The 22,923-nt window shown below is 50.0% G+C and overlaps 2 protein-coding genes and 1 long non-coding RNA gene across 5 annotated transcripts in view; 1 reads left to right on the forward strand and 2 right to left on the reverse strand.

Moving 5' to 3' along the window:
- The window catches only part of Hhat (hedgehog acyltransferase), a 351,875-nt gene extending 339,497 nt beyond the window's left edge, over positions 1–12,378 (forward strand). For both annotated transcript variants that reach the window (XM_029559467.1, XM_029559466.1), the window contains exon 11: positions 11,526–12,378. In XM_029559467.1, coding sequence (XP_029415327.1) covers positions 11,526–11,617 — 92 coding nt within the window. In that variant the 3' untranslated portion in view covers positions 11,618–12,378. The remainder of the gene's footprint in view (positions 1–11,525) is intronic.
- Positions 500–2,894, reverse strand: LOC103727035. The gene is made up of 3 exons (XR_003848034.1): positions 2,548–2,894; positions 1,251–1,720; positions 500–603 (listed from the first exon to the last, which is right to left on the reverse strand). It is a non-coding gene; the product is annotated as an uncharacterized LOC103727035 (long non-coding RNA).
- Positions 12,379–16,331: 3,953 nt separating the features above from the next.
- Positions 16,332–22,923, reverse strand: part of Kcnh1 (potassium voltage-gated channel subfamily H member 1) — a 348,705-nt gene continuing 342,113 nt past the window's right edge. For both annotated transcript variants that reach the window (XM_008824811.2, XM_008824812.2), the window contains exon 11: positions 16,332–21,318. In XM_008824811.2, coding sequence (XP_008823033.1) covers positions 20,467–21,318 — 852 coding nt within the window. In that variant the 3' untranslated portion in view covers positions 16,332–20,466. The remainder of the gene's footprint in view (positions 21,319–22,923) is intronic.

The following is a 22,923-nucleotide window of genomic DNA, read 5'->3' on the forward strand; positions in this document are numbered from 1 at the left end:
CTCTCCCTCCCCCCATCCTCCTTAATGCTAGGGATAAAACCCAGTGGGACAGGCATCAAAGCAAGGGCTCTGCCCCGGAGCTGCACCTCTTAGCCCATCAACTTCACTCTTACTTGGAGCATGGTAGGCTGCTAGCTCAGGTTGGCATAGATCCAGAAGCTTCACTTCCTGCTTAAGGCAGAGGTTGAAATGGATAGCTCTTCCAGAGGGAACACTGTGCAGTAGCTGCCAGTGGTGGCACGGGAATTTCACTCTGTCATTCAGAGGTAATTCCACACATGAAAAATGAACCGTGTGTAAGGATATTTACGGTGGGCAGCCTTTTGTTACAGCAAAGGACGGGCATGAAGGTCTATCAGAGGCCAGCGTATATGTGCTAGAACACATCCACTAGGGGATTACTCTATTAGGAAGCATGGAGCAGCATCATATGAATGTATGTATGTATTAGTTTGCTGTTGCTGTGATAAAATACTCTGACAAAAGCAACCTAGGGAAGAAAGGGTTTATTTTGACTTAGGATTCCAGAGGCACAGAGTCCGGCATGGAGGCAGTCAGGAAGACAGGCCAGCATGATCAGAAAGGAGGCGGATCCCATTTCATCTGGGGGGTGGGAGGAGAGAGGGAAGTGTGGTGAGACTGTAAATCCTCAAAGCTCAGCCTCCACTGAACGATACTTCCTCCAGCAAGGGCCTGCCTTCTAAAGGTTCTATAACCTCTCCAAATAGCGCCACCAGGTATCTAATCAGGCAGGTCCCAGAAGGAGCCTTGGTGTGGGAAGGGGCACACACCAGCCAACCAGAGTCTAGCATCCAGTGGTACGTGCCTGCTTGTCTCCAGCAGACCCACCCCATCAAGACAGAGCAGGGACCAGAGGGGAACACACCATTCCTTCAGAATGAGGAGAGCTTTGAGGCACACAGCATCTTTCTCTATTACCAGAGTTGAAAAAGACGTGAGTAACTTCATAGGTCAGGTCGTCGTGCTGTAAGCTCTTCACTAAGACTCTAGTTTTCTAAACTAGCCACAGCTTGCTGGACTGCCTGTGATGCGGGACCACTGTCCTGCCTGTGCCCAAGTGGCCTTAGTTTGTATCTTAGCTTGTATGTGCTTCTTAAGGGGGAAGGGATTCCCTGAGGATTTGTTTCCCAGGACCACCCTCTCTGAGAATCAGAAGGAACCTGGAGGAATCAGCTATGCCCATCTCCCTGCCTGCTCCCCAAGGCAGATGTCCTCCATGACCACCTTACCGATGAGAGGTGTCCATACTGCCCAGAGCTGCATGAGGGGACCAGGTGTCCTGTCTACTGGGAGGCTCCCTTCACAGCAGCTCAGCTCCCAACTGTGACACCCTGCCCGTCCTGTCTTCTGCAGTGGCGTAGAATGAGTCGGTGTCTCCCTGTGACCTCCTGGGCCTTTTCCATTTGGGACAGTGGCTTGTCTGCATGTCACATGGCCCTCCTCCGGGTGGCTTGCCTGCAACAGTGTTTCTTGTTAAGCACAGTGCCTGGAGTCACTCGGCCTGGCTGGAGTCTACATTCTGTGCTTTTTCTTACTTTGTACTGAACTGAACACCACCCTCCACGCCCCCAGTCCGTGTTTCCTATGAGGCTTGGGATGACGACGGCAGTGGCCTTGACCTGCCTGCTGTCCAGGACCAGGAGGCTGCATTCGCCCTTGCTTGGCAGTGCTGTGGCCTGAGGCTTGTGCAGAAGTGTCCCTGGGGAAAGACAGCAAAGGCATCTGAAGGCTCTGCGACTCTCAACAGAGCCCTCGGCTTCTGTGGTACCTGGCTTTGAAGGGAGAGCCTTGCAGGGGCCTCCCCCTCGGCTGGACAGTGGCGGACATAAGAGCCCTGGCCCATCCCTGAGCAGCTCTGATGCTTTCTGAGGAGAGTGGCCTGTTCCCCAGCTGCCTCCCCTAACCTATCCCAGCCTTCAGTGCTCTGCCTGGTGAGCAGGCCTCATTCCTTTTACCAGCAATCTAAGGGCAAGCTGGGACAGTGCCCCCCCCACCCCATCCCTGTTGGGAGACCTCTGTTCCCCTGAGCCTAGACACTGTCCTTACCTCTGCCTGTCCCATCCCTGTACCCCAAGAGCTTGAGATGAGATGCCTTCCCTAAGCACCACTTGAAAATGTTGAACCCACATTTTAAAAAAATATTTATTATTTTATGTGTATGCGTGCATTGCCTGCACATAGGTAAGTGCACCTATGTCATGCAATGCCCGCAGAGGACAGACGAGGCTGCCCGATCCCATGGAACTGGAGTTACAGTTGTTAGCTGCCATGTGGGTGCTGGGATTCGAATCCCAGTCTTCTGCAAGAACAGCCAGTGTTCTTAACCGCTGAGCCATCTCTCCATCCCCTCAACCCACAGTTTTTATGAGCTCATCTGGCAAGGTTCAGGGTCTCATTGTGTTCCTTTTAAGGGGAGTCAAAAGGCAGCTTCGGTGGGTCTAATCTTTACTAACAGATCAATCCTTGGCTCGGTATCCTCCAAGGAAAATCACAGCCACCCACTGCATCCAAGCCTAGCCAGCCTACCTTGGACCAGATGGTGGGAGTGGGTGACAGAGGGGTGATCGTGATGCCCAGCCCGGTGCCACCCCTGGGCTGAAGGTGCGGCCCCTGGGAGGTGGAGGTCCTTCCAGCTTTCCGCCCAGTCGTGTTCCTCGACGTGTCAGCGAGCAAAGCAGACTTTTGAAGGTGTAGGAAGTGGGCTGGTGAGGTGAGAACACGGCGTCTCTGACAGCAGCAGGAACATTTCCCTCCTCGCTCCAGTGGCTGCTGGTGCTCCAGCCCACTGTGGCTCCGAGGGCTCAGGAAGCAGCCTCTCCCGTCACTGCAGCAGGGAGCTCCGTGAGGTTCTGTTCTTCGCTCCAAAATTCAAATCAGGTAATTTGGAATCTATCATCTAACAGCTGTGTTAGGGACGGAGCACACTGGATGTGTTCGCCAGCGTCGCCTCAGATTGCTCTCCCTTTCTGGATCCTTCGGGCCAACATTGGCGGTAGGAATGAGAGTGGTGTGTGTCCCTCCCTGCCCTGCTGTCCCTGAGTAAGTCTAGGCTTTCGTGATCAGCACACACCAGCTGCCTTTCTCCCAGGCATGCTCACAAGTGCAGACGGCCAGCACTTCCATCCACTCGTTGGCTTTGCATCCCCTGAGCTTGGAAACAAGCTGAGTGCACATGTGGGGTGTGGGTTCTGGTTCAGGCCCTTTGCCTTTTTAGGTATGTGGAATAGAGACTTGCAGCTTTATAAAGGAGATCTGTAAGTCCACAGCGTGTTTTCAAGTCCTGCTGTTTATTCATTGAGCATTTTCATATGCATGCCTTGGTCCTGGTGACCTGGGAGGAAGGAAAGCCATCCTCCACCTCTCAGGCATGGCAGTGCCCGTCCGGTGTGTGTGCATGTCCATGTGCATGTGCATGTGGAGGCCAGATGTCTTCTTTTAGAGACAGGGGTTCATTGATTCAGCTAGGCTGGCTGGCAAGACCCAGGGATCTGCCCCCGCCCCCCACCCTGGGCTGGGGTTACAAGCACACACCATCACAGCCGGCTTTTACGGGCGTACTGGGGATCGCTAACTCAAGTCCCCATACTTGCATGGCAGGACCACCTCCTCTGCTCTCATCTATGGGTTCATTCTGAGACTTCAGTTGCCTGTGACCAACATTAGTTCAAATATATTAAATGGGAATTCCTAGAAATCTTAAGTTTTCCATTGTGCCACTCTGAGCACCCTGGGTATGACTTGCCCCTCTTCCCAGAGTGTCTATACCACACACACCACCTGCCAATGTCACCGGCTCAGTGACCCAGAGTTTTCTAAGCAGGTGACCCTCCTCCTGACTTACCACCTGATCAACAGTAGCTCAACAGTTGGTCCCAGTGACCTGGGAGGAAGGAAAGCCATCTTCCACCTCTCAGGCATGGCAGTGCCCGTCTAGTGTGCATCACAATGCCTGTGTCACTCACCCCCTTCATCTCCCATAGACCTTATACATCTGACGCCATCCCAAGGGGAAGGCGGTTATAGGACAGTAAGATATTAACAGAGACCAGTCACACAACTTATACGGTATGTTACATTGTTTTGATTTGCTGTTGGCTGTTCATTTCTTACTGTGCCTAATTTGTAGTTAAGCTGCATTGTAGCCATACACCTAGAAGAAAACCACAGATAGGGATCTACACCACTCTGTCGCAGGCATCCACTGGGGTTGTGGTAGGCCTGCCCACAGGTAATGCGGCCCCTGTGCAGATGTGGGTGATTCTCCAAAAAGGGCCTGACTCTCAGTGTGCAGTGCTTTGTTTCGTGAGGTGGCTTTCATTACTCATTTTTTAGGTAAGCAGCATCTGCTGTGTCGTATAGCGTGGTTATGAATTAGTAATGAACTATGGTCACAACAAGGCTGTATGCAGAGCCTGGGCCAAGGAGGAGAAACAGCTGGGGACACAGGTGCTTGGGCAGCCTCTGGTCCCAGTGACTGGAGCCACAGTGCAGGGACAGTTTCTGGGGGAGCAGGTGCCCGACCCTGTTGGCCCTAGAGAAAGAAAATGTTTACCTGCACCACTCTCTGCTTGCCTGTCAGAATGAAAAAAAGTGGCTCTGGCATGTTCTTCAAGATTCTGCCATTTCACATGAAATGATTTTACTTTATGGCAATGAAGGCTTGTGCAGGGGGCCTGGGCAGAATGAGAAATGTGCAGAGATTGGTTTCATTGGGATGTGAAATTGACTGTGAACAAGGTGATTTATACAGGCCACTGTTGGTGCTGGTTCGAACATACACGCAGTCCCCAGCAAGAGAGTCCTATTCCGGACTATCCCCAAGGGATCCCAGGCCTCTGCTCTGTCTCCCTGCTCCAGCCCCTGGGAGGCTCAGTCTGCAGCAAAGATCAAGTGATTGCAGCTTTGATGGTGTTGGTAGAGGGTCATCCAGGCCCTAAGGAGGACCGCTTCATGGTCATGTGCCAACTCCAGCACTAACCAAGGCAGAGGACACACGAGCGCTCAGCACTGCTTCCACATCTCCTTTGTAGACAGCGGAGACCCTAGGGAACACAAGCCAGTTAATGACAGCTGGTATCTGACAGCTAAAGATGTCGTGGCCTCTGTGAACCCCTACCAGTGACCTTGGGCCGTTGGAGTCAGGGGCTAACCTGATCTCCAGAGGCTGAGGATGTAAAGGAAGAGAGCAGGCTGGGCAGCAGGGCCTGCTGGGAACCTTTGTGTTGGGCTGTGAAGCAAGTACTGCTTTCTCAGCCCTGTGGCCGGACATGCTTTGGAGTTGCAATGTAAGTGTGGCTAGATGGCCAGCAAGCTGCTGGACGTTGGGAAAGTGACTTGCCTCTGCGAGGCCTTGGTCTCCATGTGTCTGTGAGGTAGGCACACATTTACTGCAGAAACGTAGCTGTGCTGGGGCCTGGAAAATGTCTGTCTGCCATCCGCTGATGGACAGTTCTGGTAGAGGCCCCTCCCAAAGCTTTCTGCAGGTCTCTGGAACAAAGGATGCCCAAACATGGCTTCACTCACACACACAGAAAGCGGGAGGGAGAGGGAGAGGGGGAGGTGGGGTGGGGACAGAGACACAAACAGAATGACAGAAAGATAGAGACACAGAGACCCATGGCCCTGGAGAGCCTAGTAGCCACATTTCTAGGCCCCAGCACTGCCACATCAGGAGCTATAGGGCGGGTTTCTGCCATCAGAGTTTAAACATGATGTGGTGGTTTGAATGAATGTCCCCCACCGGCTTTAAGTATTTGGATACTTGGTCCCTGGTTCCTGGTGCTGTTTGGGGAGGGTCATGCTGGAGGAAGCAGGTCACTGGGGGTAGGCTTTGAGAGGGGGCAGGCTTTGAGAGTTCAAAACCACGTCCCATTTCCAGTCCGTCTCTCTCTGCTTCCTGTGCCTGCCTGAAGATGTGAGTGCTTAGCTTTCTGATCCAGCCGCCTCTGCCGTCATGCCTCCTCAGTGATGGATGCCCTCCGGAACTATAAGCCATATAAGCTCTTGCTTTTATAAGTGGCCTTGGTCATGGTGTTTTATCACAGCAATAGAAAAGTAGCTAATGCACATACTCCAGTGGGTGCAGGCTCCTTACCCTGGGGCTTCATGCTTCAGTAAGTACACAAGAACCATTTGTTTAACATCTCTCTCCTGAGAGGGTGGCAGAGACAGCTGAGGCCTGACAACCTGGGAGGGGGTCCCAGGATCGTAACCTATACGCAAGACATTATTCTTAGAACCCTCATGTAGCAAGAGCCTCTTCTGCAGAATTTCTGTCCTCATCCCTGTGTGTTTGGGAATGGGCCCAGCAGCTTATAGACAGAGAAGCCTGGCCATCTCAAGTGCCTGCCCCTCCATCAGTAGCCAGCCCTCTGCCGGGAAAAGGCTCCTGCCCCAGAGCTTATTAAAGATCTAAATTTAGCTCTGGAGGAAGGGCCCTGGGCTCAGGATGTTTGATGAATGGCTCATGAGATCTTCTAACTGCCGTTACTGGAGTAAGTAGGATTTTTAAAAAGCACCTTACCACCCTCAGTGAATCTGAACGTCAGTAAACACGTTGTGCTGTTGAGGGGTGGGGAGTATGCTTTTAATGAAGGCACAGGCACAAAGATGCATTTTAATAATTAACAGAGGGATGGCATTAAACTTCACAGGGTGGAGAGAGCCAGGGTGGGGAAGCTGTTTCTCAGGCCCTGAGCCTGCAACTAGGACTGGGCTGAAGCAAGAGCTAAGGAAGGAGACACCTTGTGACCTCAGAGGAAGTGGTGCAGAGCTCCAAAGATGCTCCTTGGCTTCCGGTGGGCCTTCATTCTCGTGCACCCGTTGTAAGGTGAACATGCTTTAGGTTAAAAGTACATTTACTGCACTTAAGCTACTGAAAACTGTAGCTTAGCCCAGAACACCTCAATCATGCTTGGACAGTGGCCTTGGCCCACAGCTGGGCAAAGTCACCCAAATGAGCCCATATATATATATATATATATACACACACACACACATATATATGTGTGTATGTATATGTGTGTATATATATTGTTTGTTTGTTTGTTTTGGTTTTTTTTGAAAGGATCTCCCTGTAGCCCTAGCTGTCCTGAAACTCACTATGTAGACTAGGTATGTAGACTAGGCTGGCCTTGAACTCACTGGGATTAAAGGCGTGCGCCACCACGCCCAGCTTTCCATTTTATATTTTTAAAAGTGTCCAGTGTCTCATAGGATTTAAGACTGAAGTGAAAATGTAACATGGACTTGTGTGGCTGTTCTGCAGCGGAACCTCTGAAATGAACCTCGGGGTGTGCATAGGGCAGGGCTAATGAAGGGTGAGCCTGGGCACCGGCTAGAAGAGAAACCAGCCAAGTCGGGGGGCAGGGGCAGGTCCTTGATGCTCCTGCAGAGTCCGGTTACCCCCTTTGTTGTCAGGAGACAGGCCATGACGGACAGGACCTCAGCTTTTACTAGGTGGCTGGCCTGTTAGTCTTGAACATCAGCTTCATTTCTCTGGGAACACGCTCAGTGTCAGTCCTGAGAGTTCTTCTCGGGCTGGCCTTAGGGACATGGATTATGTTGTTTGACCTCAAACCCATCAGTCCTCAAGATCCCTGAATCCCTTTTCTGCAGCATCTCGTAGAATCCTCTCCATTCCATTTTCCTATTGAGCAAACAGCCTGTTGGCAAAGACCCTCTGTGGAGAGGCAATGCCTTGGCCTTACCTATGACCCGTATCAGCTGGACTTGGACCCCTGCATCCCCACTTAATCATGTTAGCCAATGGGCAGATATAGGCCCCAGCATCCCCACTTAACCATGATGGCTGTGTGGGCTGAACATAGGCTTCCACATACCAGAGACTCCCCCAACCAGGAGGAGTGTGTCTTGGGGGCAAACCTCGTTACCTGTGAGCCTAGCGGCTTTTACTTCTGCAGAATGGCTTTGGGTGACACTGCTTCGTGGACTCAGAAATGTCAGCTCTAGGGAGCAGGTGCCCATCTGGAAGAGTCAGTGTTCTTCAACCCTCAGAACTGTCTGCCCAGAGGTGGTCACTGAGCACTGAGGAACAAGAGGACACAGACAGCAGGTGGAACACTGGCCTGGGTAGTCAGAAAGAGGAAGTTAAAGCAGCGTTAACGGCAGGATTTTAAAGAAACTAAGGACAAGTGACATATTTCAGTTGTTCTCCAGACAGGATTCAACCCCACACTGGAGGCTTGGGACGTGGGCTCTGGGGCCTTTGGTGTCCACACAGCTTTGAATAAGATTGTCAGTGTTGGGTGTTATTTGTGTGTGTGTGTGTGATTCATGCATGTGTGGTGGTGCATGTGTCTGTGGATGTACATATGTGTGGTGTCTGTGTGTTTGATGCATGTGTGTGATACATGCATGTGTGGGGGTGAATGTATGTGGGTGTGTCTGTGTATGTACATATGTGTGGTGTCTGTATGTTTGATGCATTCATGTGTCTGTGGTGTGTGGATGAGTGTGTAGTAAACTTGTGTCTGTGTGTGCATGTGTATGTGATATACATTTGTATATGTGGGGTTAGCCTGTGTGTATATATTTGTGTGTGGTACGTGTGTGTCTATCTGTGCATGTGTGTGGTATATGCATATGTGTGCAGGTCCACTTACCTGAGCATGCTCACGAGGGGCCAGAGGCCAGCCTCAAACGTCTCCCTCCGTAGCTCTCCACTTTATTTTTTGAAACACCATGTCTCACTGGACCTGGAACTCGGCGTTTTTGCTAAGCTGGCTGGGCAGTAGCCCCTGGATCTCCCTGCTCTTGTTCCCTATCACTGGGGTTGCAGGTATGTGCCTGCCTGTTCCATTTCAGTTGTCAACGTGACAGCCCTGGGGAGAGAAAACTTCAACTGAAGAATTATCTGGATCAGACTGGCTGGTGGTCCTATCTGTGAGGCATTTTCATAATTGCTACTGATGCAGAGGGTCCAGCCTGCTGTCAGCAGTGCCACTGCTGGGCAGGTGGTCCTGGGCTGTGTAAGAATGCAGGCTGAGCACTAGGCAGGAGTGCAAGCCGGTAAGCAGCGCTCCCCCACGGTCTCTGCTTCCCGCCTTGAGCTCCCGCCGTGGCTTCCCTGGATGATGGATTGTGACCTGTAAGATGAAACAAGTCCTCTCCTTCCCAGGTTGCTTTTGATCGTGGTGTTTATCACAGCAGAAATCAATCCAGAGCAGCATGGGCGCTGGGGTTGGACTCGGGTCCTCATACTTGCATGGCAAGCACTTCCCCTGAGCCAGCCCCCAGTATGGAGTGTGAACCAGACCTTGCCAGTGTATGCAGTACGTGGAAACTGTTTCCCTTCCTGAGCCACGACCTCTCTCCCTTCAAGTGAAAGCTGTAATTTCTACCTCAGTGTTGGGAGAAGTAGATTAGATTATGCGGTCTTTGTAAACTCTCACCCAGGTCTCCAAGTAGCTGGGACTCCAGACAAGTGCCATCATACAGCCCTAAAAATCTGTTCTGTGTTCTGTGTAGATGGGGAAACAGAGGCCCTGTTAAGGTCTCATGTCACAGTCGTATCCTGACTGCTGTCTAGCTGCCTCTCTCATGGTATATACAGTGGGAACAGGGAGGGTGCTCAGGCCCCACCTCCCCATGGTTGAAGGTCCTCTCTCCTCACAGATGATTCCCCAGGGGCATCTCTTGACAGCCGGGTTCATCACTCCAGCTTTGTGTAAATGAAGCACTCCCACTTCCATACGTAGCCTCTGGGCTCTGTGTTGACCAAACACCTGTGGTGCCTCACCCCAAACACAGCTGAAGTCCAGGAGTACGTCCTGTGACCCAGGGGAACTCTTCCCTCCATCCTATTTGCCAACCATTGGGGAGTAGGTGGACAGGCCCCCTGGATCTATGTCTGAATCACAATGAAGAGCTGAGGGGACCCTCATAAAGCTCAGAAGTACCTGACTCTGCTGGCCCAAAGAGTATCCCCCACCCTGCCAAATCCACGAGTACCTGGACCCTGCCCGGGGCAAGACTTCAGCTGGAAATGGTATCACTTCAGATGAACCAGCTAAGGCAGTTGCGAGGCAATCATCCAGACAGAGGGCCATTGACTGTTGTCCACATAAGGAGAGAACACCATAAACACGGCCAGACGCAATAACTGAAGTAGTGTAGCCTAAGCCGTGGGAGGCCAGGAGCGCTTGGATCTGGAAGGGATAAGAAGGGAGATGCCCGTAGAGCCGCCAGAGGGAGTGTGGCTCTGCCAAAGCCTTGATGTCAGATATCTGACCTGCAGAACTATGAGAGAATACATCTGTTGTTTTAAGCCAGTAAATTTGTGGGCATTTGTCATGGCTGCCACAGAGGACATGCGCACTAGCAGACACGAGCTGGACCAGCATGTTGGTCCTAGGTCGCGATGCCAGAGGGCCTCTGCAGCCTGTAAGAATTCCACAGGAAACCAGCCTACCATGCAAGGTGGACTTGGAGTGGGAGGAAGACCAGGCTGGACCAACCTGTTGTCCCTCTCATGTTGCTGGCAGTGCACTTCTGTGTCTCTGACCCTCACCTCTGTCACATTTTCTCTAGTGCCCACCATGTGGGCTAACCAGGGTCCAGTGCATGGATGCACACCAAAGGACATTTGGGGACACAAACTTGGCTCCATAGGTCTTAACACATATGACCGAGTACACATGATCTGGTGGGAGGGTGGATTGTAAGAGAGGTGAGGGGAGGGGAGGTCTACATATGGTCAAAATATATGAAATTCACAGAAATTCAATTTAAAATAGTTTAAAAAATTAAAGACCAGGGTCTAGTTGGGTGTGAAAAACAATTAGTTACAGGAGAAAAAGAAAAGAGTGGACCTCCTAAGATGTCTTTGTCAAAGGAGCCTCTGAAAGTTCGGAGTTTTGAACAGACCCTCCTATCTCTGAGATTAAAAAGGACACTGTGTTCTTGGCAATAGCCAGTCTGCACTTGGAGATGACACGGTGCTCACGAGCAGTACCTTTCCTCCTGGTTTCTAGTCCTCACAGTACATTTCTTTAAAAGCGTGCCCTGGGACTGGAGAGATGGCTCAGTGGTTAGGAACACTAGCAGCTCTTGTAGAGGACCCCAGGTTCAACATCTACATGGCTGCTAACAACCATCTGTAACTCCCATTCCAGGGGATCCAGTGCCCTTTTCTGACATCTGTGGATATTGTACAACACAGGTGCATTTACCCACATGCAAGCAAAATACTCATACACATAAAATAAATACACAAAAAACTAAAAACTTGCCCTATTTCTGTGTGCTTTTGTAGTAAGTGCCCCCCCACCCCAGTTTCATGCAGACCTCAGTTGCAACACAGGACTCCACCACCTGCTGGGGCTCCAGACAAATCCATCTTTCTCAGAGGCATGTGTCATCTTGTCTAAACTGTGCCTGTGCTGTTTCTCTGTTGGCATTTCCTTAGGGGACAGTCTGCCTGTGAGGGAGGTCTGCCCTGCCCAGGCATTTCTAACCACTCTGCACCTCTTCTCTTCATGCAGGCTGGCCATGGGTGACCCTGTCTGTGCTGGGATTCCTGTATTGCTGTTCTCATGTGGGTATCGCCTGGGCCCAGACATACACAGTTCATTAATGCTATTGGGCAAGGCCACCTTCAAAGGATATGGAAGAGTACGGCGTTTGGCCCAGCCCTCCCTCTCCAAGAGAATTTCTAAAGGATCCCTTCCCGCTCTTCTGTTGAAGACGGTTCACTCCAACACTGGTAGTTTGAGCTCTCAAAAGGAATGTGCAGCAGGATTGGTAAAGGTTTTTGTGCCCCAACCAACCCCTTCAGCTTCTCACTGCATCATCTGGAGTCCATGGCAGGCTCAAGTCTTGCTCAGCAACACATGGTGATGTTTGCTCTAGAATCTGGTCCCCCAGACCCTTTGGGCTCTTCCTTTACCAAGAATTCAATGTAATCGATGTTTATGATTTTAGTATTAAGGTCTGGCTGGCGCTAGGCCTGCCCTCCCCTGAGCTGCCTTTCTCAAATGTTATGTGAGATGGCCGCAAAGCTCAGCCATGTTTGTCGTGACCAGGCTAGGGTGGACAGATGCTCTCCTGGGGCATTCCAAGGAGCTCTGTGGTTTGCACTCAATCGGGGGCGGGGGTCATCAATATGTAGCTGCTTCTCCTGAGATTTGCAGCGACAGGTAGCCGTGTGTGCCTCACACAGCTGTTCCCCCCACAGAAGCAGAGTTCAAAGGCCAGAGAATGTGTGTTCACAGACAGGTGCTAATGGGTAGGTGCACCGGAAGGCTTCCCGCAGTCCCAAGTCCCAAGTGTGTCTTGCTCAATATGTTGTATTATCTCATTCTGATTCAAATAAAGCAGAGCCTTTTTGATACATAATTCATGTTTCTGTAGACTGACTTTGAATGTTTTAAAAGAGAGTATTTAATATCTAAACATGCATAACTTGATACCCCTCCAGACAGATTCTAGACCCTCTACCCTGAACAGCAGGTGCTGGATATCCCACAGTAGTTCTGTTTTGGATTTGTGAGGGAGGGGTGTGTGAAGAAGCTTTAAGAACTGAAGCCTCCATGTGTCTGTCTTGGGCCCAGTGCCCAGCATCCCAACTATGTGAATTGTTACTGGGTGATAATTAAGTGCAAGGATGAACTGACTCAGTGCAGCCTCATCTTCTACAGGACAGTGTCCTTGAATCTTCTGTGAACGTTAACACAATGAAGCGTGCACTCTCAGAATGCATGCCCAGCCATCCGGTGGATTCCCTTTCTTCCGAGCTGCTTTGCTTGGGAGATCAGAGCGGGCCAAACAGTGATGGCCTGGGATGGGTATGCTGTACTAGAAAGAGGCAGGTGACCGGGGCCACAGTGATTGCAGCTGTGATTTGGGAGAGACTTGAGGTGGGAGGTCACAGGGTGCTTCGAGGGTCTCGGGAGCATGGGGGAGCAATGATCATTGAAATAAGCAATAGAAAGAACCTTACAGACCAGCAGAGTCAGGATCTGTGGTCAGCCAGAGCGTGTTGGTCTGAAACCTTCAAGGAAGGAAAGGACTTGCTCAGAAGTCTGCTGGGAATGGTGGCACATGCCTTTAATCCCATGGGAGAAGCAGGTGGATCTTTGTGAATTTGAGGCCAGTGTGGTCTATACTTTGAGTTCCAGGCCAGCCAGGGCTATACAGTGAGACCCTGTCTAAAAAAAAATTATATAAAAACAAGTACGTAAATGATTGTAGGGAAGTATCTAATGTGGGGCCATCTGTAAATAATACAGAAGATTTTGAGCTCTTCCAAAGAGACCAGTTACATAAATGCAGATTTGTTCATGAAACTGCATTGGTAGAGTCAGCAGGTGTACTTGGCGGGAATAATCCTGAAGATTATTACACTCCAGAGAGGTCTCAGGAGTTGGTGGGTAGAGACTGAGGTTAGCTCTTGAAGCTTGACTAGTCCACATTGGATTATCCGGGGCCACTGTCCTGTCTCTCACTGTTTTCTGCTATGATGCTAAAGTGAAGAACTTCCCTCTACAGTCCTCAGGTTGCTGTAAATAGACCCTTGAGGCTGGTTTCTGGGTGGCAGGAGCCACCAAGGAGCATCAGTCATCTCATCAGCCCTGGCAACTTCCGGTGCTGTTCTGGGAAAAGGCTGGATGGGCCCCAAGAGTCTCTGGCCCTGACCTAGCTCTGTGGGCAAGGCCAGCACTCCAAGGACAGCCGCAAGGACGGAAGCAAGGTGTCTGAAAGCCAGTGTGAATGCTGTCATGTGATTAATTCTGGGAACCACAATAGAGTGCTTAATGGTACTGTGTGTTCGGATTAAGTTGTGGAAATGGCAGTTGCCAGACAACAGTCTAGGGAGAAGATTAATGATACCTGTAGGATCTAAGTATTATCTTGTGTGTGCTCACGCCTGTGCTGTGTGTGTGTTCCCCTTAAAGAAACTGAGACTGCTTAAAATGATGTAATTACTGGATAAACTTTAGGCATTAACCCTAATTATGATTTTTCTTTAGCAAACACACCCCAGACGTAGCTATACAATACACTGTACTTCAGTGTGGTCATGAGAAGATAGATTTTCCAGGTAGACCAGCTGCCTCTCTGAGGCCTTTCTGCAGGGAAACTTTTAAAACAAGAAAAAAACTTCTCATAAAATAGTTGAATCCTATTTGTCGTCGAAAATGTAACATCTATAAGTTTGTTCTCTATTTATAGTCTATTTGACTAGTTGCAAAAATCATATTCACAGTTACTTTTAAACCACAGGAGATGAAAGATGTGATATCCAGTGTTTATGAGATGTTTCTGAAGCGAGAACTTGTTTTGTTTTGCTTTTTTAAACAATAGCATTATTTTTTGTCGTGCTCTCTTTCCTTGTAATTAAGTAGGAGGTAGAGGGACTGTCTTTAAAAATATTGCAATGCTGTGGCCTGTGAGGTCACACAGATGTCCTCTCATCACAGATGTCTCATCTCAGAATTACAGTACTGTTTGTAGAAGGACAGATAGCACTTGTGAATTATAGGGTCCGCTAAGTATGATCTAGGACTCAGGTTGGCAGGATTGTGAGGTCCTGCCATGAGAAACACAGCATCTGGGACAGCAGCAGGACTGCACGTGGGCACACAGGGCCTCCTGGGTCAAGCGGTCCTCTACCTGAAGAGCCTCCTGGTCTGCCAGTGAAGTGAGGCAAGGGTCAGAACTCAGCATTAGTGACACAGAGTCATTCGGAAGACAGTCGGCTACTACGCTCTGCATGGTGCGTTTTAAAAGGTAGGGAAACATTAATATATTTTTGAGAATCTTCACTTTAAAAAAATTTTATTTATTAATTTTATGTGTAGGTGTGTATTGCCTGCATGTAGGTGAGTGTACCTGTGTCATGCAATGCCCGCAGAGGAGAGAAGAGGCCATCGGATCCCCTGGAACTGGAGTTACGGACAGTTGTTAGCTGCCATGTGGGTGCTGGAATTTGAACCGATGTCTTCTGCAAGAACAGTGTTCTTAACCAGAGCCGTATCCCCAGCCCCTTCACGTCTAAGTGAGAGGCGAACCTAAGAGGTATGTTAAATCAAGTCTCATGGGTCTCACGATGCCAGGTTGCAATGGCTCCACTGCGGTCTGTCCCCTCTGAACTCACACTGAAACTTGATTGCCGTTGTGGTAAGAGGTGGGCCTTTGTCCTGGTTTGGCCATGAGATGTCCCACTTTCCCTTCTGACTCCACCATGTGATGAAGCAGCAGGCGATCATCACGTGTCACTATCCGTGTGTGAACTTAGCAGCTTCGACGATGAGCCCAGTCAACTTCTGCTCCTTAAATTATCAAGTTTTCTGTTGTACTAACAGAAGGTAGTCTACACCCAGATTTTTTTTTTTTGAGACAAGGTCTCCCTGTAGCAAAGGCTGGCCTGGAACTTGCTATGTAGACCAGGCTGACCTCGATCTGACAGAGCTCCACCTGCCTCTGCCTCTCAAGTAAGTGCCAGGACTAAAGGCATGCACCACCAGGCCTGGCTAAGACCCAGTGTTAAAGACAGCCCAAAGCAGATGTGGTACTTAACAATAGGTGTCAAAGCACCTTCTCCAGTTGATTATCTCAGCCAGTGAGGCTTAGACCAAACCCTCCAGGCTCTAGAACTTTAAAATTTCCCCGAACCCTATTATAGATTAAGATCAACTGTTAACTTGACAGGATCTAAAATTACCTTAGACACAAATTTCTCTGCCTGCCTGTGAGGGTTTGCTAGATTAGGTTAATTGAGGTGGGAAGACCCTCCCTGAATGTGGGGGGCAGCATAGTCCCTGCGCTGGGATTCTGGACTGTAGAAAAAGAAAGTCAGCTGAGCACCAGTGTGCATCTGTTTCTGCTTCTTGACTGTGGACACAATGTGTCCAGCTGTCTCAAGATCCTGCTGCCACACCTTCCCTGCTGTGATGGACTGTGCCCTCAAACTCTGAGCCATATAAACCCTTCCCCACCGTGATGGACTGTGCCCTCAAACTATGAGCCATATAAACCCTTCCCCACCGTGATGGACTGTGCCCTCAAACTGTGAGCCATATAAACCCTTCCCCACCGTGATGGACTGTGCCCTCAAACTGTGAGCCCGACCCATGCTGCCACAAGTGGCTTTTGCCATGTATTTGATCACAGCAGGGAGACAGACAGTGGACACACAGGTGCTATCCAAGCTAGAGCTTCCCAAAACTCGAATAGAAAATACCTCTCTATTCTGTAGGTCAGAACACCCAACTTAATGACTTACCAGTACATAAGGAAAGGCAGAAACAGGTATGACGTATAAAATAGTTTATTATAATAAATAAAACTTTTTTTTTTTTTTTACAAATATCATTTGTGCTTGTTTAAAAATGTCGAAGGGGGTATCATCCACGTGTGCCCGTGTGCTCCTCGTCACATCTGCACAGCCATACAGCGGAGCTCTGGGCAGCACCCTCAGCTGACCACAACAACAGCCTTAATGTGTTTGGGCTTCTGTTTATTCATGCTCATTCAGACAAAGTGACAAATGGGAAAGAGAGAGAGAAACCTGATAAAGGATTTGGCAGGATTCGATCCAGAATGTTCCTAAAAGGAGAAGCCCCAGAGTGGTGACCTGCTTGTCAGTCCAAGTGTCCTTTCAGTGAAATACTGGATTCAGACAGTCCCCAACTGATGCATAAATACAGTGTCTGAATAGTCAGGGTACATTCATGAAAGGCTGCTTCATTCTCAACATGAAAGCAGTCCATCTTCTCATACAAGGTTGGTGAACTCCTCAAAAAACCAATGGATCCATCGGATGACTCGGAAGTCACAGGTAAAGAGACAGTGCTCTGAATGATGAACAGCAGGTGGAGAGGGCCCCACCAGGTCTTCAAAACCAGTTTGAAAGTTCCAGAATAAGTCTGATAACTACTGGGAAATTGAAGTTTCATTTGAAAGGAATTTAAGCTTCAGGGAAATTCACATTTAGTCCTTTGAACTGTGGGGCTACTAACGAGTCTCGACACCAACACCTTTGGTGGGAAAATGGTACTTTCTTGGATGCTCGGGACAACAAAGGTTCATCTGAGTGGAGGCCACAGGAGCTGGTGAAGGTAGTTTTTGACCGGAGTAAAGGCAGTTTATGGAGCAGGGACGCTGACGTGGGAGAGGCCCCTAGAGGCTGCGGGGAACCGCGGTGGACCTCCTTTCTAAGCAACACTGGGGAGGAGAGAAGAAGGGGCATTTGCGGCTGCATCGCAGCTGGGGTTCCACTCAAGGGTCTTAAGGCTAAACGTCTTTATTGCAAAACAGTGGCACCCAGGACCTGCATCTTTACCACGACTCTTGAGAGTGTCTGTGAGATTTCAGTGTGACAGAGATGGAGACCTGCCTCTGACTGTTATTCCTAAAGAATTCAGTCTCTACTCCAACCTGGACCTACTTGGCATTCTTTTCTCCCACCTAACAATTTGGAAGCTGGAGTGCTTCATTGGGAGGGGAGGAGTGGCTGAGTGTATTTTTAGTCCTTTCCCAGTTAACCTTTTGAGGCAGCACAGAGGCTCTGAGAGATGGAGGCTGTAACAGGCTCCAGCAACCAGGTAACAAGAAATCAAAGCTATGCATGAGTTTCCAAAAGCTTGTTGAGGGCTAGAGGTACGGCTCAGTGGTACAGCACTTGCCTAGCATGAGCAAGGGCCTGACCTTGACCTCCAGCACCGAAACAAAAAACAACTTGCTGAAGGCTGCAGAAATGGACATAGCTGTTAAATACTTGCTGCAGCGTGAATGTAAGGAAGTTGTATTAACTGTGTGCTAAACCAGAGCTTTGCAAAGGCAAGCACACTACGGCTAGTGGAGGAGCCTACTGCTGATGTATGAAATGGAAACATGCATCGATGGCATCCATGTGCCCACCAAGAATGGCAAATCGGCTCTGCCATTTTGCTGCGATGCCCAGCCACATTCCTGTATACCCTCAGAGGAGGAGAGCAGGTCCCACAGTCAGGAGACAAGGGGGACTACCTCACTTCAGGACAGCTGGTTGGAAATGGAGCTTCCCAGTGGAAGCCATTCACAGTGGGGAGTAGAGAGACCTGGTGGCCAGTGCTTACTGAGCGTGGTAGAACATATCAGGTACATGTCTACTTCAAAAGGACAAAGTTTCAGTGTTCAGTTTAATATTGAGCAACTCTTTCCTTCCCAGCCACCAGATAATGGTTAATTCAGGAAGACGCAGGGAGGTGCTTTCTGAAGCTTGTGGTCCTTGCTCAGGACCCTAGTTGTGTCCTTACAAGGGTAGGTGGTTGTCACAAAGTAGCCTTTGGCCCAGTGCATGTCGTAAAAGGAAAGTAGAGATGGGTTGGCTCATTCAAAAATTGTTTCAAAGAAATTACAGCAAAACTCCATAACATCCTTAAATGGAGAGAAATAAAAGCCACGTTCACATGTTCCTTCAGTGCTACCCACAGGAACTCTGATGGGCCATGAGATTCCTCTCTCCCCCAGGGTCTTGACTTCCATCATTAGCCCAAATTGCAGTGACCCCGGAGTGCAGCCTGAAGCTTCATTTGTCCCTACACAAGAGTGGGTGTTTCATCAGCTCCAGCATCAGATCCAGATTGGGGGAAACACAAGGATGCCTGCCTTCCTCAGACAGAGCTGGCAGGACGGAGAAGGGCCTCTGCCCACTGGCTGCGCCCCTCATCATGCCCTGGAGCATTCTGTAAGGGTTTCCAGGGGTGGATGCTCCTGAAAGCCAGACAGTGGGGTAACTAGGGACTCCTACACAGCCAACAAGTGCGTTTGAGGGGTGATATTCAAGGACATTGAGGGGGCGGCTGACAGGTACCCCTCTAGAAACTTCACAGCCTCTGCCCCAAGGGGTGGTTGGCATCAACTGGAGTTAGACCAAGGACCCAGCTTTACTCAGAGTCATCAGTGAATGCCTCTGAATGTTGCCATCCAAAACAATCTAATAGTGTCTCAGTGTTGGATGCTAGGGGCCGTCCTTGTGAGCATTGTGTAAACCTACATATGTACACACTGTTGACCTCCCAGGGCCACATATCCTGTACAGACAGCTCTGGGTTAAGTCCCAGCATACGCCATAACCACTGAGTATGACTTAAAGGGGCCAGGGTGGGCAGCCCTAGACAGACACCCTTGAAACACTGAGAATCTTTGGTAAGCAGATCTGACTGGTCAGGTTCCCTGGAAATACTACAGTTCTGAATCCTGACAGCACTTCAGTACTGAGCTTTGTCTCCGGTGTGCCCTGGACTGGCAGCTCTTTCCTGTCTGATGCTACTGAGAGAAATCCAAGCCTTCTGGCAACCGAGGCAGCAAGTGTCCCTGAGCATCATGGTGTGGGGGATTTGCATGGCACAGACATGGCTCTGTGTATCCCCCCAGACCATAGTTCCCACATCACATTCCCCTGCTCCTCACTGACACATCTTAAAAACCAGGGCTTTATTCACTCTTTTCTCCAGCTCCCTGGAGGATATGCATGATCCTGCCATCTTTTTTTAAAGTAGGAAATGGATTTGCTTTCAGATAAGGCTAAGTGTGGCTCCTGCGTGTCCTCTAATAACCTCATGCAGCGGATAGAAATCCCCATGAGAATCAAAATATGAACAGAGCACTTGCTACAATCATTTTTCTGAGGTTGTGTGTGTCTACTTTGTTAGCAAAGCAACGGGGCTCCTGCCCCTTCCTACCAGTGCTCCATACCCTGAGGAAAGCCACGGTAACACCTGGGAAGAGATCAAGGTGGGAAGGAAGCAGCGCAGAGCAGAGCCAGACGGTCACCTGGGGTCAAGAGCATCCCCGTCAATCGTCCCAGAGGAGCAAACTGTGGACCATGCAACAGAGTCTGCCCCAGCCCTTACGTGTGCCTCTCCACTCCTGGGCAAGGAAACCTGAAGATCTGTGCTGTGTGTGGGGGAAGGCACGCACAGCACCCACTGTTCTGCCTTTACCCTCAGAGACCATGGAGAGGTGCTCCTCACTGTCCTGCAAGCTCCCCTTATCATGAGCTTGTTTCAAATGACGTGAGTAGGAAAACAGCGATGTCAGGGACGGAGACTTCGTGGTCTAAGCCTGCGGGGTCCTCGGCACCGACCTGCCAGTCCTCACGTGGCTGCCGCTCTTCCCCAGTAGGGTTAATCTTTCATAAATATCGTAGTGGTAAAAAAAATTTAAATGAAGGAAAACACCCTTCAGAGAGACAGCATGTCCCGCCTTCCACCGCTGTGCAAGGCTGTTGGATGCCCCTGCCGTCTTGCAGGGTGCCCGGCCACATCCCCCTTATCTTTTCCAGAGAGAGACAGGGCATGGATCCATACCTGTCCCCACTTTGATCTCCTGTCTGGAAAAGCCTACTGTTGATCACATGGGTGGTGGGGTGGGAGGTATCCAGGGCAGGGGTGTGGGCTTTTGTCTTTTGATTTGTTGTTTTGTTCTGAAACAATTCTCTCAGCTGGCTCCGAAAATGTCTCTCTCGGACTCTGGGGACTGGGGCCTGGAGAGCTCGAACAGCTCCTGGGGAGACTGGGAGGCTCTTCTGGAGGTTAATATCCTGAGTATCTCCGTCAGCTGCTTCTCGATGCTGGTCATTTTGGCATTCAAGGCCTTGATGTCCTCCTTCAACTCGTGCTTGACCTCCAGAACTGTGGCCTGGAGTGTCTGCTCGGGGATGGGATAGAAAGAGTGCTTGACCTCCGCCAAGATGGGGCTCCGGTCCTGCGGACTCCTGGCCTCGCCCGCGTTGTCCAGACGCAGGTCGCTCTTGGTGATCCCACTGTCGCACGAGTCTGTCTTCTTCAGCGTGGCCTCGCCGGCCGCCTTTGTCCTCTCGGGCAGCGTCTCCATGGACTCCGCCTTGGACACCTGGTTCCAGTCCTCGCCCTTCCCGCACGCATCTCTGAAGCGGGCCCAGCCTCTGCGCTTGGCACAGTCGCCCCCCTTGGGGCCCGGGCACTCGGAGCCCGGTGCGCGCAGCTTGGCCTGGTCCGACCCCGCAGGGGTGGAGGCCGCCTGGAAGGACACGGGCGTGGCGGGGCTCTCCCGCACCGTGACGATGCTGGCCTTCACCAGGCTGCGGCTGACCGAGGCGTGGTCCTTGAGGACACTGCCCTTCTCCACGTCCAGGTCGTCCGGGTCCCGGATGCCCCTCTCTGCTGCCAGCCTGGCCTCCTTCTGCTGCCGGAACCTCTGGAAGAGTCGCCGGACGGGGTGGTCCGGAGGCAGGATCAGCGGGGCCTCGTTCTTCCGCTTCATCCGCTCCTCCTCCTCCCGTTTCACGTCACTGATCTTCCGGAACACAATCTGGAAGGAGAGGGACAGCCCGTGTTAACTGGGAAGGAGGTGGGTTCACGGCCCTGCCAGCCCTCGGGGCTCTTCCTCCTGACCGACTTGATCCCCAGCTCTCCAGCCTCAGGACTTCATCGCCCACTGCTGCCCTGCTCAGGGTGTGCCGATTATTCTCCACTTACACAAACTAGTCACGAGGAAGGGGAACCAAGTGTGGAATTGCCTCCCGTGGACTGGACAGTGGCCCTGTCTAGGGAGGCCTTTTCTTGATTGCTGGTTGATGTGGGTGGACCCAGCCCACTGTGGGCAGTGCCACCCCAACGGCCGTATGGCAAGAGTAGCTGAGCAGACCAGGGGCTGGAGGCCAGTATGCAGCCTTCCTCCATGGGCTCTGCTTCAATTCCCCCTGTAGGTCCGATCTGAGTTCCCGCCTCAGCTTTCCTGGATGATGGACTGTAAGGATGGAGTAAGTCCTTCCCAGGTTGCTTCTAGTCACAGCGACAGAGAAGGGAATGAGAACAAGAACCAAAACCCCACCTAAGTGCTGGAGGCTGGACAATAAGCCGCTTCCTCCCAGTACTCCTAACAAGTGGCAGATGACAAAGTCAATCTACAAACATCAGTAGCCTTTCTATATACCAGTAGCAAGCAATTGGAGAAAAGATACAGGAAACCCTCCCATTGATAGTAGCCTCAAAAAAAAAAAAAATATATATATATATATATATCTTGGAATAAACCTAATCAAAGACATCAAAGCTCTCTAAATCTTTAATGAAAGAGATTGAGGAAGACACCAGGAGATGGAAGGACCTCCTGTGCTCATGAATTGGAAGAATTAATATTGTGAAAATGACCATCCTACCAAAAGCAATATATAGATTCAATGCAATCCCAATCAAAATCCCCATAACATACTTCACAGAATTAGAAAAATCCATCCTTATATATAGAAGCACAAAAGACCCCAGATAGCCAAAGCAACTCTGCACATAAAGAGCAATGCTGGGGGGATTATTATATCAGATTTCAAAGTATGCTACAGAGCTATAGTTATAAAAACAGCATGGTACTGGCACAAAAATAAACACACAGATCAATGGAACATCATTGAAGACCCAAACTTGAGTACACGCAATTTCAACCACCTGATATTTGACAAAGGTGCCAAGAACACACAAGGGAGGAAAGACAGCATCTTCAACAAATGGTGCTGGCAAAACTGGCTCTCCACCTGTACAAGAATGAAATTAGATCCATATCTTTCACCTTGCACAAACGTCAACTCCAAATGGATCAAAGACCTCAATGTGAAACTGGAAACCCTGAAACTATTAGAAGAAAATATTGGCAGGAACTTACAAGATATCGGTGTAGAAAAGAATTTTCTAAATCGGACAGAAGTTGCTCAGGAATTAAGGCCAGCAATCAACAAGTGGGACCTCATTAAACTAAAAAGCTTCTGTACAGCAAAAGAATAAGAGAAAACCCACAGAGTGGGAAAAAATCTTCACCAGTGACACATCTGACAGAGGTTTAACATCTGAATATATAAAGAACTCAAAAAATAAAGAAGAGAGAAACCAAATGACCCAATTAAAAGATGGGCTAAAGATCTAA

The sequence above is a fragment of the Nannospalax galili genome, unplaced genomic scaffold (assembly GCF_000622305.1).
Source record: "Nannospalax galili isolate Female #2095 unplaced genomic scaffold, S.galili_v1.0 scaffold648, whole genome shotgun sequence".
Lineage (NCBI taxonomy): Eukaryota > Metazoa > Chordata > Mammalia > Rodentia > Spalacidae > Nannospalax > Nannospalax galili.